The sequence below is a fragment of the Alosa pseudoharengus genome, unplaced genomic scaffold, assembly GCF_046254945.1.
Source record: "Alosa pseudoharengus isolate Yale_2024_CS ecotype anadromous, Long Island Sound unplaced genomic scaffold, YU_APseudo_1.1 YU_APseudo_1.1_scf_15, whole genome shotgun sequence".
Classification (NCBI taxonomy): domain Eukaryota; kingdom Metazoa; phylum Chordata; class Actinopteri; order Clupeiformes; family Clupeidae; genus Alosa; species Alosa pseudoharengus.
The window spans coordinates 29,299,107-29,316,905 of NW_027468620.1; the positions used below are offsets into that span (position 1 = coordinate 29,299,107).

Below are 17,799 nucleotides of genomic sequence, written 5' to 3' on the forward strand. Positions count from 1 at the left end.
TTAAGTTTATGGCATATTACAACAGCTTTGAATGCGGCTTAGCCAATCATAATCAACGATTATCGTCGACTATCCATTTTAGAAAAGTATAGCCGATACAGTTAACATGTTTGTTTGCATCCAAAAATTAACTGGTATTCCCTACACATGATCATTATAAACAAACATCATAACAACCGAAGTGTAAATATGTCACACCCACTGCTATGAGTTACTGTCGGTACAGAACAAAAGAAGGCTTTTGTGAGAACAGAGGCTTTTGTGAGAAGCCATTTGCTACACCCTGTGGGTTCATAACTCTGACTCACTGCCAGAGATATATATAGAGACAGAGAGAGAAACTGGTATTTCCGTGTGTGTGTGTGTGTGTGTGTGTGTGTGTGTGTGTGTGTGTGTGTGTGTGTGTGTGTGTAGGAGCAGGGTGTGGCCACCTGTCTGAGGGCCTCCAGCTCCTCGCTGGCCACCATCCTCTCGGACGACGTGTTCTTGAGTCGCGCCTCGGCCACCTCCAGCTCCGTCTGCAGCTTGTCCACCTCCTTGATGACTTGGTCCCGCTCGCTCATGATCAGCCGGTATTCGTTAAAGACCGAGTCACGCTCCTCCTTGAACTTCTCCACGTCTTTGGCCGCCTTCAGCTGGAAGTTCTTGTAGCGCGTGACCTCCGACTGCAGCCGCTCCATCTCTCGCTGCAGCTCCTTGTTCTGGGACGAGGCCTTGTTCAGCTCCTGCTGCATCGAGTCCAACCTGAGGAGGCATCCAGCTCATCATTTGACAGACAAAAGGTAGAAATAAGCACCAGCTAGGCGTCGTTTCTGCCCACCCCTCCTGACCAAGAACAGATCCAAATGATCTTTTATACCACAAGCCATAAAAGCCTTAAAAGGAGAATTCCGGTGTGATATTGACCTAAAGTGTGTTGAAACATGATACCGAGTGTGGACGTATGTCTCATAGCCCATAAGAATGAACAGGTATGATAAGGGATCAGATTCCAAAAATAATTCAGTGGAAATGCATGGATTCCAGTTGCTGCTACTGGAAGAAACTGGAATCCATGCATTTCCACTGAATTATTTTTGGAATCTGATCCCTTATCATACCTGTTCATTCTTATGGGACTTATCGTGACTAAATTCAAGATGGCTGCAAACGCTAAACTTCATGAAGATACTGTCTGTATAAATCGTCTTGTAAGTAAACTACCAGTGCTTTTTCAAAGTTCTCAATGTCTCGTTTTAAATGTCAGGGCCTTCAGTAGTATACCAATGAAGTGTGGAGATACATTGAGCCTCGTAAATGGTGTAAAACAGTGATTTATTTGCATGGCTAGCCCGATGCCAAAGCACCACCATTGAACAAGCTGTTGGTAGCATCGGCTAACTAGCACCAGATTTTGGAGTGCAGGGGACAAGCCGAGATGGGCTATGAGACATACGTTCACACTCGGTATCATGTTTCAACACACTTTAGGTCAATATCACACCGGAATTCTCCTTTAAGTCAGCTAGATGTCCAACTGGCCAGGTCAGAACCCAAGGGTGCATAGTGTGTTGTAGGGTGTGATGTATGTTCTTCATGTTATGTCTGTCTGTGTCTGATGTATGGACTATCTGTTTGTCATACAGTATGTCTGATGTCCTGTCATGAAGTGCCTTGCGACTGTGCCGCAAATCCAACTGCCCCATGGGGACAATAAAGTTATCTACTACTACTACTACTACTACTACTAATCCTAGAAAACCGGTACAATCAATCAGAGATAGAGTTTAGATTCTCTGCCCGAGCCCGAACTTGACCCGACCCGACCCGACCCTCGGGCCGGGTCGGGCCGATATTTCCAGCCACTATCCTCGGGCCGGACTGGGCCGGGTCCTTGATCAAGCTTGCTTTTTTTTTCTTTCTAATCATTAGCCTACTTGGGTGGGGAGCTAAAGCTATGCCATAGTCAGACTCAGAAATATTTTATATTTATCAAAGTAGGCCTAAGTAACAAGTGTATACAAAGTTATACAAGTTAGGCTCAGAGTTACAAAATGTCAATTGTAATGTCATCTGCGCAACACGTGTCATGCGCAGCTTCTCCACTCGCACACATCACACCGGGCCTGCTGTGCTGTATTGTGTAGCTTAAGTGCAACGTGAAGCTTGAAGATGTAAAGAAAAAAAATGAAAACAGGAGAAATAACTTCGAGGAAGTTTGGAGAAAAGTCGGAGGTATGCATTTGTCAGGTATGTTGCGTGCATTAAGTGCGCACGATGTTCACCTATGACAGCAAAAATACTTTAAGATGAACATGAAGCAGGCTTGCCATGGCAGAAATAATGATAGCCAGCCTTCAATGTCCTCTTTTGTCATCTCAATGTCCTCTAAACGGATTTCTGTAGCTCAAACAGCTCGGAATTGTAGTTGAGAACGTCAGTTATAATGGCCCACGTATTTAAAAAATGTCGGGTTTAAATCGGCTCGGGCTCATAATTACAGTTAACGTGTCGGGCCGGGTCGGGCTCGGGCACAATGTGCACGGGCTCGGGTAGGGTCGGGCTTGATTTTTTGGGCCCGATCTAAGCTCTAATCAGAGAGACCTGCCTACTAAAAAGCTGCAGGCCATCTTAACCTAAACCCTGAGTGAGAGGATGTGTTTCAGAGCATTCAGTGCAGGGTCATGGTGTGAGCGGGCCAGTCCCCCCTCCCAGGCTGTACCTCCTCATGGAGGTGGAGCACTATGTGGATACTGTTTTTAGAATTGATTTAGATTAAGTGTTATTTAGTATAATTTGTATTTTAGTATATTCTTTATCTTCTACTGTCCTTATTGCTTAGTTGTGTTTTTTATATTATATACTTTTAATTACTTTTTTCTTCTGTTAGTGAATGTGTCTGTATGCTACTGTATGGAGACCTTGAATTTCCCCTGGGGATCAATATTGTATGTATGTATCGTATCGTATGTATGTATTGTATGTATCGTATGTATGTATTGTATGTATGTATGTATGTATGTATGTATGTATGGTATGTATTTATGTATGTATCTATCTATCTATCTATCTATCTCTCACTGCTGCTGGTTATGGTGTGAGCGGGCCTACTGTACCTCCTCATGGAGGTGGGTTATGGTGTGAGCGGGCCTACCTCCTCATGGAGGTGGTCAGTTGTTATGGTGTGAACGGGCCTACTGTACCTCCTCATGGAGGTGGTCAGTTGTTATGGTGTGAGCGGGCCTACTGTACCTCCTCATGGAGGTGGAGCACTGCTGCTGGTAGTGGATGGCCGAGTCGCGCTGCTTCATCAGCGTGTCCATCTGCTTCTGTAGCCGGCGGCGCTCCTCCTCGCTCTGCTCCAGCCGGCCGGCGTCCGTGTTGTGGCTGGCCACCAGCTCGCCGTAGCGCTGGCTCAGGCCGTCGTACTCCTTCTTCAGCGCCTCCAGCTTGTCCATGGCTGTGTCGTACAGCTGGTTCAGCACCTCCGAGGACCCGTTCTCCCGCATGACCTGAAGGCCAGCAAAAACACGGATCCAACCCTTCCATTATATATATAAGTATATATAGACCCTTTCAAGAGAGCTCCATTATCAGCATCATAGCTGGCCCCACAAGGCTTCCTTTTTAACATTCCATATGTTATCTTAATGCAGAGGAAGTAGATTGGGAACCAAATAGAATGTTCAAGCATTGTTTTTGTTTTTATTGTTGAAAGGGTCTATACTCTTTTGATCCCGTGAGGGAAATTTGGTCTCTGCATTTATCCCAATCCGTGAATTAGTGAAACACACTGCACACAGTGAACACACAGTGAGGTGAAGCACACACTAATCCCGGCACAGTGAGCTGCCTGCAACAACAACGGCACTCGGGGAGCAGTGAGGGGTTAGGTGCCTTGCTCAAGGGCACTTCAGCAGTTCCTACTGGTCGGGGTTCGAACCGGCAACCCTCCGGTTACAAGTCCGAAGGGCTAACCAGTAGGCCACGGTTGCCACACATTACGGGCCATAGGAAAAGGCATATCACTCAGCTTCATTTGACACATGCAGTGACTGTGCTACTAAGAGCAGTAAACGTTCCTGAGTTTTCTAGTTTTATTTAATTACACAGAGTCAGCAGCAGATGGCAACAATGGGTCAATGTGACTAATAACAAACACAGCCTTGTTGCCTTGTTTTGTGTGTACACGGGCCAATACGGATATCTACCGCTGCAGAGTGTCAACACGAGATGTTCCAGCCTATTCATAGAGGGAGCACTCAGTGTGCATGCCTGCCATGGTCTAAACACAAGACTGCTGCAGACCAGCATCCAGATCTCTGCTTAAGCCATTAGTCTAATTGGCCAATCTCGGGAGAGACACAGCACCCGCTTGATCTGGTAAGTCCTAAGGCACCTGACTGCCGACTGATGTATCGGTGATTCCAGCATGACTGCTATTGACTGGCAGTAAGCATCTTACTGCCCTTCAGATAAGTCAGGGGGTTGTGCCCTCACTGGCTGACCTTCTGGGTAAAGTGCTTAGTACGCAGCGCTGCCTGTCGGAGCATGCGGAGGGCCCCCTGGGACGAGGCCGGGCGGCGTGGGGAGGGTGTCAGTGACCGCATAACCACTGCTGACAGGTCAAGAGCATCAGCCTGCCATCACACTCACTCCACAGCACAGGGCACTCTGACTCTCCTCAGCACTAATCAAGCGCCCGCTAGCACAGCAAGCCAGCACAGCCCGCCAGCACGGCTCTCGACTGGGAGAGCACCAGCCCGAGAGGGAGGGATCTCAGCAGAGAAAGTGAGGGAGTGAATCTACACTATCTGGGATTAAAAGCAAAGAGTGGGATGGAGGTAAACTACTTAAGCTATCAGACTTGCCTGTCGCTCTTACAACTGGGACTTTCAAAGGGGAAATGAAATGTCAGTTGTCAGTTGTTCAAAGCAGAGTGCTACCCATATTCAGAAATTGCTATACGAAGATACAGTATGGAGAGTTAAATACTTAAATCATAGTAAAAATAAGAGAAGGATAAAGTGTATAATTACTCTTCTCTACAAGAGAAGGAGAACAAATTGAACAATTACTCCATCATTATTCTGCTAATGCATAGTATTCAATACTGTATTCAGACTGATATGAATGTTCCATATAAAAAGTTGTAGCTGCACTGAAAAATAAACAGACACAGATTCATTCATCCATGTCTATAATCAGGCCCCTGCCCATGTAGAGAAGTGGTGTGGTGTGGACTTCAGCGTGCAGAGCTGATCTGGGGTCTGTGTTCACCTGTTGCTGCTGCAGCCTCATGTCCGCCACCTCCTTCTGGTCCTCGCTGTGGAGCCGCTTGAGCTCCTCGCAGCTCTGCTTCAGGTGGTTGTGCTCCCGCACCAGCTGAGTGCTGTCCCTCTTCATCAGCTCCAGCTCCTCCTTCATCTGTACCTGCTCACTCAGCACACGACTGTGCAGCATACTGCACACACACACACACGCACACACACGCACGCACACACACACACGCACGCGCACGCACACACACACACACGCACACACACACACACGCACACACACACACACGCACATAATATGTGAATTGTGCACAAACACCAAAACAGACAATCTGTGGTGAAAAATGAAAAAGCACCGACAAGAAACATTACATGTTTATGTGGAACTGCTTCACAGGAATAGATGGACACTTGTTTTGCAACTATGGATTTGTTTTACAGTTATGGATGAACTTGTTTATGTATATTTGTTTTAGTTATGGATGAACTTGTTTATGTAGATTTGTTTTACAGTTATGGATGAACATGTTTATGTAGATTTTCTCAAAATCTATTCCAAAAAAAGCACTGGACTTAACCTGAAATAACCTGTTTGTGCTCATAACCTGATGATTTTGGGGCAGCAGTTGTGGTTGTAGTAATCACCGTCTCAGTGTTGAGGTAATCCTCTCATCTGGCCCGCAGGGTGTGTGTGTGTGTGTGTGTGTGTGTGTGTGTGTGTGTGTGTGTGTGTGTGTGTGTGTGTGTGTGTGTGTGTGTCCTGCTCTGCTGCTCACTGACCTTACGTGACTATATAATGTCTTGTGAGAGGAAAGAAAAACACTCTCTACTTTGCCAACATGACAATAAACAAAGTACAAATAAACAGATGCAATCATTTTCAGTTACTAAGGTTAAAAATAGAGCAGACGTGGAGTTTGTCCTTGTCAACACCATAATACTTAAACACATGACATTGGGTTTGGAGGATTAAATATGTTTACAACTAATGGATCACATATAAAACTCAATCAGGGAGCACTATTTTGTGTGTTTTGTTTTTAAAAGGGCAGAGAGGTAACAGATAGATACAGTACATTAAGCAAATAGATAGCCTTCCAATTTATTTAATTGCAAAATTGAGCACTTATCCTGTCCTCCTCCGAAATGAGCAATGCCACAACACTTATTATTTCTTAACTAATTAAAAATCCCATTACAGAAAGTACCAGATGGCACTTCACATTAGGCATTTACAAAGTTTTTAAAAAGATCAGAGAAAAGATGCTCCCTTTCTTGCCTAACTCCCTTCGAGTCTGACATGCATATCCATACAGGCGTCACTGTCTGAGTGTGCATCTCATATGTGCTGAAGTGTGCAAGTGTGTCTGTCTGTGAATTACTAACTCACTGGCTTTCCAAGTACTTGCAAAGAGCAGAGCAAGGCGTCGCAGATGTGCCGTGCTAGAACCTTTTCCCAGAGCATTTGGGTCTTTCCTGACTGCCCTACTTCTAGATCCAAGAGCGGTGCCCTGGATGCGCGTGTCTGTGGTGTCGGGGCGGCAGAGCGGGAGAAGGAAGTGCTGGCCACTCACTGGTAGAAGTCGGCCTCCTTGGCGGCCTCCTCGCAGCGCTTGAGGGTCTTGGTGTGCTGGTTCTGCAGCGCCTGCAGGTCCGCCATGGCCTTCATGCACTGCGACTTCAGACGCTCGTAGTCATGGCTCGCTTTGGAGTTTGGCCTGTGGTCAGGGAGAGATGTGTGTCAAGCCTCGCGGCACGCGGTGTCGTCGTCCCCCCACCCCGGCGGACCTCAAGGGCAGCCCCAATGTTAGCCCACATAAAACGGGAGCAAGAGAGGCGCCACCTTCACACACTGGAACTAACGAGCCTACAGTGGCGCTGAGGATCGATCTCTGTCTAAAACAATGGGCTCTCTCTGAGTCCCACCACCACGTGTGTGTGTGGAGAACAAGAGCCCACTTTCAGAAGGGCAGTACACACACATTAATCATTACGTGAACAAACAATACAGTGGGGACAGAGGACAGCCCACATGATTCGGTCCACCTTTGCCACCATTTTAATGAAAGAAGGTCATTTACTGGAGCAGTGGACGTGGACATTGAAACTGTGAAGAGTTGTTCTGTGTGTATTGATTTGGAGGTGATGTGCAGGAGCCATGAGTGAGATTTACATAAGGCTCTCCTGCGACGCGCTGGGCTGCTTACCTGCAGTCGTCGAAGGTGGTGCCAGGCGAGGCGAGTGCCAGACGCTTGCGCAGCTCGTCGCGCTCACGGGTCACCTGCCTCAACTGGAACAGGACGGTGTCCAGGCTTTCGCTCGTCTGCCGGTTGTCGTTGAGGGCGGGCGGTGGTGACGAGGCTTTACCCGTTGTATCTGCAACAATGAGCACATCACCGATGGCAATGCCCGGTAATCCAACCCCTCCACCCAAACACCCTGGCACACGCACACCAACAGTTGGCCCAGGGCTTCTGATCTTCCCTGAACTCGTTAAACCACGGCTTTCCATAAGCAGAAAATGTACGAGTAACTGAAATTTACGGAAGAGGAAAAGGTCAAACCACATATTTACAACACGTTATGTAAAAGACGGCCTTAAAAATCAACTAACAGAGCAAAAAAATATTTTTTAATCTCAGTCTCTGCCATGACAAATACTCAGGGAATTAATGATTTTGAGCAGCCACAATGATAATAATCTTCTCCTGTTCAAAAAAAGATGAACTACATATTGAATGCTGGATTACCGGTAGTTTCCTTGTATATCTGTTTTCAGTCATATAATCTATTCTTGATTGTCTAAACCCTAATTCAAGCTTTCATCACTCTTTATGTCTTGCATCACAGAGCATGTCCAATTCTGTTGTGGCTGGGCAGGTTCTGACTGCTGGACAGGTCAGAGCATCTGCCTTCTATTCTCTCAGCACTGATGAAGTTCAATGTTTTTCAGTCGTCCTTGAGCTAGTCAGTATGCTGGACTGCACTCAGCCTTTCCAACGTTTGGCCAAAAAGGAGCTAGAGAGGAGAGGAGGGACAGGCAGTCTGGGGTTGGGGGTGGGGGGTGGAGGGGTTGAGCGGCTGTCCTTAAAAGCACAAGTGACAAGTGAGGATGTTTTTCCCCCCCGTCCCCCTGCTTTCAGTCTGGAGCCGTCAGGGCTGCCTGAGAGCCCACTGGGCCCACAGAGGTCCTGTTTGTTTCCCTGACGCCAGGCCTTCTCCTGGCCCCGCAGTGCCCCAACACAAGACTGCTGAGTCACTAGGAGAGGAGCAGGGGAGAGAGAGAGAGAGGGGGGGGGGGAGAGAGGGGGGGTGAGAGAGAGAGAGTGAGAGAGAGAGAGAGGGGGGGGCGAGAGAGAGAGCGAGAGAGAGAGAGAGAGAGGGGGGGGGGCGAGAGAGAGAGAGTGAGAGAGAGGGGGGGGGGGCGCGAGAGAGAGAGTGACAGAGAGAGAGAAAGGGGGGGTGAGAGAGAGAGAGCGAGAGAGCGAGAGAGGGGGCGGGGGGCGAGAGAGAGACTTGTGTCCCACTGTCAACACCCCCTTCCAAACGCACACACACTTGGCACAAGCGTGACTCACACCTCCACTTCCAGCGCGCGGTGCGGTGCGGTGCCTGGCGTCTCCTCTGCGGTGATGGATGCAGACAGAGCGTGGAGGTGGAGCGCCAGAGTGTCACAGCTGACGCTGATCTGCACAGCTTGCTGCAGCGGCAGCATATGAGCTGATTAACTTAGCGCCGATGTGAGAAACAAACACAAGAGCCGGTCAGAGCCAGAGCGGGCGGACGCTGAAGGACAGACAGCCTCTGCGACGCTGACTGGGTTATGCTCGTTAGGAGCTTAGACGAGCCTTGCAATCAATTATTTACAGAAATTAATCAGTCGTCTGATTACGGCTGTGAAACCACTGCTGCATTTAATAAATCCCCCTTGGGTTGGTGGGGAAGTAATGGGCTGCGAGGCTTGTGTGCATTGTGTGTGTGCTGGGCCCCTGTGGCTGTCCTGGCAGAGCAGAGCAGAGCAGAGCAGAGCAGAGCAGAGCAGAGCAGAGCAGAGCGCGACCAGTGACGAGGTCATGAGTTCACCTCTCTGGGAGGAAGAACGCCTCCACTGCAATGGGAGTCAGTCTGCATAGAAACGTTACATGACTCAATGGGAATCGTGTTCGCGTGGCCAGCTTTAATGGGCCTCACACATACAGTACGTACTCACCCACGCTGCTGAGGGAACTGCTGCTCTCCGAGTCCGATGGCATGGTGGACAGCACACTGTTGGTGGACCCTACGGAGGGGGCAAAAATGGAACTGTTAGAAAAAGACTGCATGAAAGATCAAAGTTTTCTTCATTCTGTTTGATCTTACAGTTTTGTGGAGCCAACTTTTGTCTTGGATGCACTTTTACTTTTAGATTTAGTCCACACACCCTCCACACCAATGTGAGCCGATTTACCCAAGCTTCTCCTTAAAATAATGAGAGGAGAAAAATCTCCATTTCCCTGAAGCTGGCTGTGCCCATTTCTTTTTAATGCCATTAATCAGGTGGGCAGCGGGGGCATTAAAATGTCCTCCAACCGCACCCGGGCCCTTCACAGCAGAGAGCCGAGAGCAGCGCTGATGACGGGCCTACAGTCGTGACAAGGACAGGCCTAATTATCAGCGCTGTGCTGCGCTGGTCTGTGGAGGAGCCTGCAGTGCTGACTCTGAGCCGCGGCTGTTTCATCTGCTCTGGCTCTTCCGAGGAGTCGGGGCTTCACTTTGATTCCACATTGTTATCAGATACGGGGAGGAAAATCAATCAGCGGAGGGAAGGAAACACTCTGGAAGCTGGAGGAGAGCTATCGCCACGGATCTTCACTCGCCGTGGCTGGAGACAACTGGATAGGGCTTTGAATATGAGAGCCAGGCTATTTTTACCCACGCGTGCAATGCATGCGACTTTAGAAAGAGGCAGCACCAAATATCGTACATTCTGCACAGCAGCCTAATCCACAGAACGCCTGGAACATATCATAAGAGCATGCGGAACAGAATTATCAGCTCAGACTCAACAGATAGCATTTCCAAAGATACAAAGGACTGAGAGCAAAAACATCTGATCTTTGATAACCTTGCAAATAAATTGCCTTTAAACTGCTGTGCATGTCTGCTGAAGCAGTAAACTAAATAGATCTCATTCCTTGATCAGGGTCAGAGGCATTATCCTCTTGCCCACTGCCTATTCATTATCAATAGCAATTAGCATTAGCCTCATTCCCAGCAAGGCGATCATTTGCAAACATGCTGACCACATCGATAAACTCAGCCTCCACTGCCAGAGCTGTGTCACCGTCTGCAGGATTCACATCCTGCTGTCCATGCCGACATGCCTGACGTTAGTGGCTCAGACACCAGCTTTCACTTTCCTCTACACGTGTTGACAGTCTGGACATAGAGGGAAGTCAAAATATACCACTACAAGGACAACCAAATCTGAATGGGATCTGATGGTTAAATAAGATTTCATTAGACCTCTAAAATTGTGGGGCTTCTTTTTTTTTTATCACATGTAGATGCCTCGTGTGAAACACAGGGCAATATTCTGCTTGCAGATCAAGATGGCACAAAGATAACAAAGGCCTATCTTAAGTAGGTCAGGAAAGTCAGGCTTTGCCTCAGGGTTGCTGTTCGTGCAATGCTTCAGTTGTGTTGCCTGCGTTGTGTTGCCTCCTAGTCCAACAGTTGTTTCAGGCAACGAGACTATCCTTCCCCAAGCCCTCCCTCCCTCCCTCCCCCATCAACACAGATAGGGTATGACATGCATTGCCATGGCAAATCATACGGAACATTAAAGTCGACTGTATGGTTAGACAAAATAAATAAATAAAAGACAGAACAAAGGCAGACTGGCAGCGAAGACGAGCAAGGCTTTCTCAAAAAGGACAACCCTGGGTTGAGAGGGGTGCTGATGGAAGAAGTTAAATAATGGATGAGTTCGAGTCTTGCTTTTAAAGCTTTTTCGGGAGCACTAATCCAAAAATATATATCTTTCCTCTCATGGCTTGATAAGCTGCAAGAATCTGATTTTTAGCATGACTTACTGCACTATCCCAAAATCTTATCAAATCTAAATAATCTGATTCAAGCCCCGCATCCCTAAGAAGCAAGAAGCGCACATCTCTTTAAGATCGTTTGCTACCCACAAATAACACCACATTTCTGCTTACTTGTCTTTCCCCCACTGAAGCTCAGCTGCTAGTCTGCATTAACAAACTGTCAGCTTTGCTCATTGTCAGCGAGCTGCCTTGCTCCTGATGCTGGGCCTAGCGAATGTGGCTGCGAGGGTGGGGGGTGGGGGTGTTGCCGAGCTGACAAACGATTCCATTTACCCACATCTCCATGCCACTCAATCGAAGTGACTTTGGCTGTGATCCTGCTCTGCTGTAGGAGCCTCTGCTCTGCTTGATTAAATCTGGACAGAGGGCAGCTCCCCTGCCTCGGTGCTCCTCTGGGAGAGACAGACCACAGTCTGCCACGGGAGGGCCCAGCCAAGCTGGACCGAGGTGGCCGTATCACGCAAATCAGCCACACTTTGTTCCACCACAGGGACACTCACTCTCCCCATGGGGCCTGCATGGCAAGTCTGTGGCACGCGGGGGCAAAGGTTCACAGGCGTTGGCCAATGGAGGATGGGTGGAGATCATGTGACGCCAGTGTTTACAGTCGTTCAGATGAGGATCAGGAAGAGTGTACGGCACGCAGAGATAGTGAGCTAAGCTCAAATGCTGTCTTAAGAAGAGCTGCCAGACATTAGCCTACCTCTGACTGCAAGCCTATAAGCAGTCAACTCTGAAGGTGCTGGGTAACTGCTTTCCTAATATAGTCAGCTAGTCTGGAATGCATTTTTAGTAACAAAACAGAAGTTTTAGAGGGAAACATGCTTGACTCAAAATGAAAATATGCCAAATTGAAATATGGGCTCTATGTGGAGTTCAACAGCACTTGACCCGTGACCACAACAGCCTCATCTGTGGGCACATGGTACTGAGCAGCTGACCACATCCTGCACTGTAAGCACTTCAACCGAGTACCACATCAAACCACAAAGCCACTTGAAAGGAAGAGCACCATCTCATACCCAATGCATCACCGTCTCAGACTCAATGCATCACTCTGTTAATCACTGCCTGTGGAACAGAGAATTTATAGACCTAACCTAAAAAGCCTACAAAAATAGCAATGATTTAAACTGAAAGTATGTACAAAAAAATACAGTTCTGACATAACAAAACAACCACACAATGGACCTTTTACGTGAATCAAGTGTTTGAAAATTGACACATAAAAGAGTTCAGAACCCTGATCTCAAAGTCTAGACCAGTTCCTGCTGTTTAGAGCTCTGCTACTGAACAACTCACCCACTGACACACCCTGTGTGGGAACTCTGCTGCATGGTACATCTACAGTGCTAAAGCTCATGCTTAGCAAATGGTGTTTGATGTCAGCTAAGCCAGTCAAGTCTTCCCCCACACTGCGGGGGAATTAGCTATGTATTCAGCCTGTTTCACCATGTAGACCACTGTCAGACAGGATCAATCTCTTGCTGTCCCCCAGGGCCATGGCAACCCAGTCATCAGTGCTAGAACCCAACTGGTTATTTTCATTAGCCTACTTAATGGTCCCTGCTTACACAGTGGCACTTCCTGAGTCTTCCACAGCAATTAAGAGGCCTGAGAATACTGCAAATTAGGACTGTTCCGAAGGCATCACTTCCTGGACAGTGACGCTAAATGCTGGTTGCCAGGCTAACCTATCCCCTTTGACAAGCATAATGGGCTAGTGAGACCCCCTACATATTGCCTATGAAAAACGGTGGTTTCCCAGACATCTCGAGATATCGCTTTAATTTATTTACCTGCAAAACCTCCAAATGTGGCCTCCATGCACAGGTTAAATTGGTGAGGCCCTTTTGCATGAGGGAACTGAAATAATGATGTGTTGTGTTCACACCTTAAATGGCTGAGAAATCAATATGGCTTGATCCAGCCTGAACATGCTCGCACCATTAGTGCCACATGGCTTTTCATCGAACAGGTTTATTGAACCCTATTAGTGACAACAGCTCCAGCTCTGGGAAAACAACCATTTCTCAAATCTGTTGGGACCTGGAGACATGCATTAATCTCCTGGTCAGCTCCAAGACCATATTTAGTTCCTGACCATTAGATGGCACCCCAAAACAGAAGAATCAAATCTGTGCATTGCCCTCATTAACTTAATACCCACATTTCTATTAAGCCTCACGTGTCCTATTTAAAGGCACTGTGCCAAAATATCACTGTAATCAATGTTATGTTGTTTTAGTTGTTTTTCTAAAATCCAAAGGCATACAAGCCATCCAGAGAGCCCTGCAAAATGAAACCACTCTGGTCATGCGGATGAAATGATGTCCTGCGGGGCTTTTGGCAGGGAAGGACAGGGCATGGCTGGGGAGAGACACTCGAATATTTAAGACGAAGAGTGCTTTGTGTGACAGACTATAGCTCACTCCGTCTACTGGGGCTAATGCACTGGGATGCAAGTTGACAGTCCCTCTGGTTGGTAAACAGGGCAAGCTGCTGAATGAGCACTTTGGGGGCAGCTAAACTTAAAACAAAAGGCCTGTTGTCTCCGGCCTGGGCTCTCCGTTTGACTGCGAGGAGGAGTAACCAGTTGGCCCAGTGTCCAAAAAGGCCTCATGTGGAACAACTGCTTGAGTCATTGAAATGGAAATGAATAGCGCTGGGAGACAGTAATATTTCATAGGGCCTGCTCCCGGCTGGGGGACAGAGCAATAACACACTATAGGTCACTGCAATGAGCTCGAGGCTGATAGCATGCACAGAGCACGTGGAGTGCACAGCATAATCAACTATCTGCTCAAATGTGAGCAGCAATCCATTACATATTGCAGATTATTTTTTAAAACTCTTACAATCAGATTGCCTGTATACGTGCATAAGTGTGCACGTGCACCAGCAATAACTCAACCAAGAATTCAAATTACGTTCTGAACTGTCAGCACAGCTCACTTAGCAGAGATTCATTTGCAAAATTGATTTCATGTCTCCGTTAAATGCAACGGATGTCTGCCCAGGGGAAAATATATGGGTTTGGACGTTAGCAATGTGAGCATCCCTCAGCGCTCCATTAACACGCTGCTCGGCCCAGTTTCTGGAGGTGCCATACTGCGAGGTGAGGAGGAGCCGTGAACCAGCCAACAGTGCCCCTCCTCCACTGCTGTGGGAGGGAGGGAGGGAGGCGTTTGCACTGGGGCTCCAGCACTAGCGTCAGTGGTCTGCTCCAGGAGGCCAGGCCCTGGCAGTGAAACGAAACAGAGCCTGCCGAAAACGCAGCACGAGAAAATAAGTTCAGAGGAGGCTGCTATCAGAGTACCTCATCACCAACACACACACACACACACACACACAAAGCCCTTTCATCCAACAGCTCTGTGAGGAGGGAGCTAAGGCTCATCTTAAGTTTCGCACCAGCATGCTAAGGCGCAGTAATCACACCGCCCGAAAAGATAATAAAAAGGGGGGGGGGGGGGAAGTGCGAGAGAAAAAGAAAATACCTTTCAGCCCAAATCAGAGTAAGCCTGGGTGCAGAAACACTGATAGAGATGGCTGCTGAGGCATGATAATGCACATCTGACTGAAAGAGCTTAGAACACGAATGGACGTAATCCTCCCGAGATGAATAAGCAAGGACTGTCTGACGGAAATGTACTACCACTCAGGGGAACACTTAAAAGAATAGCATTTCACTGTACTGCATATGTGATCAGAGCAGCCAGTTAAACATCCAAGGGAAAGACTGCAGCCTAAGCTGTGCAGAAGCATCTCTCTAACATGCTTGTCTGAAGGCACTTGCGCTCGGAGGTTGTGACTCAAGCAGAAGCATGCTGTGAAATGGAGAGAGACGAAGAGCCGTGATCAGAGATGACAAGCGTGGTGCTGCAGGAAGCTCTAATCCAGGGGCACAGGCACAGGCAGGACGATGAGCAGTCAGCAGTGGCTCATCCTGCCCCTGCCTTAGTTAAGATCTGGCTGCATGGAAAAGGCACACAAGGATATGCTATTGCTCAGAGAAGGGAGGCTACACCGGTCCAACCCCAGCACCACCCCATCCCATCTTTCCACTGTGTCTGAGTCGGTGTCAGGTGACTGACAATGCAGGATCAGCTCGGGGAGGTGTCTTTAAATTCGGTCATAAAAGGGAATTAATTATTAACACAGCATCCGCCTCACGATCGAACTGTAGACTGCACACGTTAGTGCAAGTTGGCAGGCAGATTGCTGTCAAAACAGCTACTCTTGACAGCTCACCAGTAGCAAGGCCATTTTAGAAGGCTGTGAAGGTCTGTAAGAAGGCACACAGTATGGAATTATCAGCATGGCATATGCAAGCCTGTTCAGATCAATATGCTATGGCATGGCGAGCACAGGTTTCCATGGAAACAAGTCAGGCAATCTCATGTGAGGGCATGAGAAGAGTAAGGGAGGCTGGTGGTTTGAACATGTGTAAATCAGCGTAGTGGGCTCGGCTTCCTAGTGGTGTTCATGCTATAGTGGATCTATTTTCCACAAGCAATGTTTTTATTTATTTTTGCTCTATATGTATGTACCAAGAAAAAGATGGTGTGGCTCACACTGAACACAGACACACACTAAAGAAACAGTTTGTTCTATTTGTGCCCCTGGATTAGAATTCCAGCAGGGAGCAGCAGTATTACGAGAGTGGTGGGGCTTTATACAGTAGAAACACCCTTGATAGAGGGGGGGGGTGCACAATTTAAGGATTCCACTTGCAAAGTGATATAAGCTGCAAAGATAAATACTCTTTGGAAATGGATAAAAGACTGTAAGCTGCAAGCTCAGGCACTTAATATAATTGGATAGCATTAATTGCAGAGCTGTTAATATCAGAGCAGGCTACTTTTCGGAATGTCACATAAAGCTTGGTTAGCATGCAGCCAGCAGTCCTAGGACTTGTGTACAAAAGTGTCAGAGGAAGATCACAAAAAAAACATCTGCTAATCGTATGCACACTTTGCGCACATTCATGCTAGTAGGTCGGAGGTTAAATGCTTATTTCTGCCATAGAGAAGGTTTTGAGGTGACACAAGACTCTACATGCACAGTATGTTTATTCCATATCAAACAAACACATGTCATGACTATTGGGATGTGGCTGCACGTCCAGCAAACACGCGTGCGGATGAGGAGCCTCTGCAGCTCTCACAACATGGTCTTTGGATGCTGCTTGTTGGCGACTTACCAGAATGGTCCACAGGTCCACCCCCGTTGGTGAAGAGGGCAGAGTACAGGTGAGGGTACGTCTTCTCCAGTGCCACACACAGGTCCAGGAAATGGTCGCTCTCCTTGTTCATCAGCATCTTCAAAAGCTGCTCCACTTTCTCGGTGCTGGATGAACAGTTCTGATCCAACTCGTACCTCTCCCGTTGATTGAGAGTACCAGATTTGGTCAGTAACTCTATCAACCGGTCTGCGTCGGTGATGGACTTTAGCAAGTTCTGGTGGCATTGGTCTAACAACTCTTTGTGCTTTGGCTCCATTGCAGTTCGTGTAGTTCCTTAGCTAACCAGCTAGCTTGCTATTGGTAGCTACCCTAGCCTCGCCTCTAATTCTAAAACGAACCCGATAACAAAGCAAGAACTTTCTTCTTTCCGGTCACTTGTGGATTTTTGACACCTCAGCCATGTTATTAGGTGACACAGTACGCCAGATTTTTATTATACATACAAAAAGGCACAAGAAGCCATATTTGTTGCCCAAGGCTGTTGACTGCACTAAACAGCGATACATTTTCCCAGCTTACTTACGTCTCGCAACTTCGTCCATTTTGTCTTGCAATTTAACTGAGCACCACCACCCTTCTTCATATTTTCTTCTTGGCCATTTTTAACGCACTATGCCACCGCAACTGATAAAAACTACCGCAACTCTCTTAGCGTTCCCCACTCAAACTGTATGCTCCGCCATGTCTCGGCAGCTGAGCAGCTGCTACACGCTGTCAATCAAGTCACCCTAGAATATCCATGTAAGGTAAAAGGGGCGGGGTTTCACACAGACACACCTGGTTTTCTAGTGGGCTTACACCACGTTCTGCTAATATTTTTTGTTTTAGGAGCAGCATGGACATCACGACATGATACGTTTAACGCAATAACAACCCAATTCAGGTCAACTCTGTATAGGATAAAAACTAATACTCATGCAGAGATTTTTTAGCAAGGCTGTCTGCATGCCTGACATTATAGGCTGTTTAGTTGGCTATTAAGACAAAAACCTAGGCCTATTTATTAATAAAATAAATAAATAAATAAGACTTTTAAAACTATGACAAGGAAGATGGCATATTTTGTATCTGTGTTGTCTTTGACGATGAAGATGAAGATTAGCTCAGACAATGTAAGAAGAAATCACAATCAGACAAGGCCATTTGAAGGGCAGCATGGAAAGAAATATAGCCTTGTTCTTTGCATATTGTTACACACTGCCAA

At 47.4% G+C, this 17,799-nt stretch overlaps 1 protein-coding gene across 4 annotated transcripts in view; it reads right to left on the reverse strand.

Moving 5' to 3' along the window:
- The window catches only part of dlg5a (discs, large homolog 5a (Drosophila)), a 44,466-nt gene extending 27,191 nt beyond the window's left edge, over positions 1 to 17,275 (reverse strand). For 2 of the 4 annotated variants that reach the window (XM_076286202.1, XM_076286200.1), the window contains exons 1-7: positions 16,554 to 17,275; positions 9,469 to 9,537; positions 7,466 to 7,634; positions 6,833 to 6,976; positions 5,260 to 5,443; positions 3,232 to 3,491; positions 432 to 744 (exon numbers count right to left, since the gene is read on the reverse strand). In XM_076286202.1, coding sequence (XP_076142317.1) covers positions 432 to 744; positions 3,232 to 3,491; positions 5,260 to 5,443; positions 6,833 to 6,976; positions 7,466 to 7,634; positions 9,469 to 9,537; positions 16,554 to 16,851 — 1,437 coding nt within the window. In that variant the 5' untranslated portion in view covers positions 16,852 to 17,275. Of the gene's footprint in view, positions 1 to 431; positions 745 to 2,701; positions 2,715 to 3,231; positions 3,492 to 5,259; positions 5,444 to 6,832; positions 6,977 to 7,465; positions 7,635 to 9,468; positions 9,538 to 16,553 lie in introns of those variants that run through there. The other 2 variants (XM_076286201.1, XM_076286203.1) reach the window with 2 other exon arrangements.
- Positions 17,276 to 17,799: the final 524 nt, after the last annotated feature.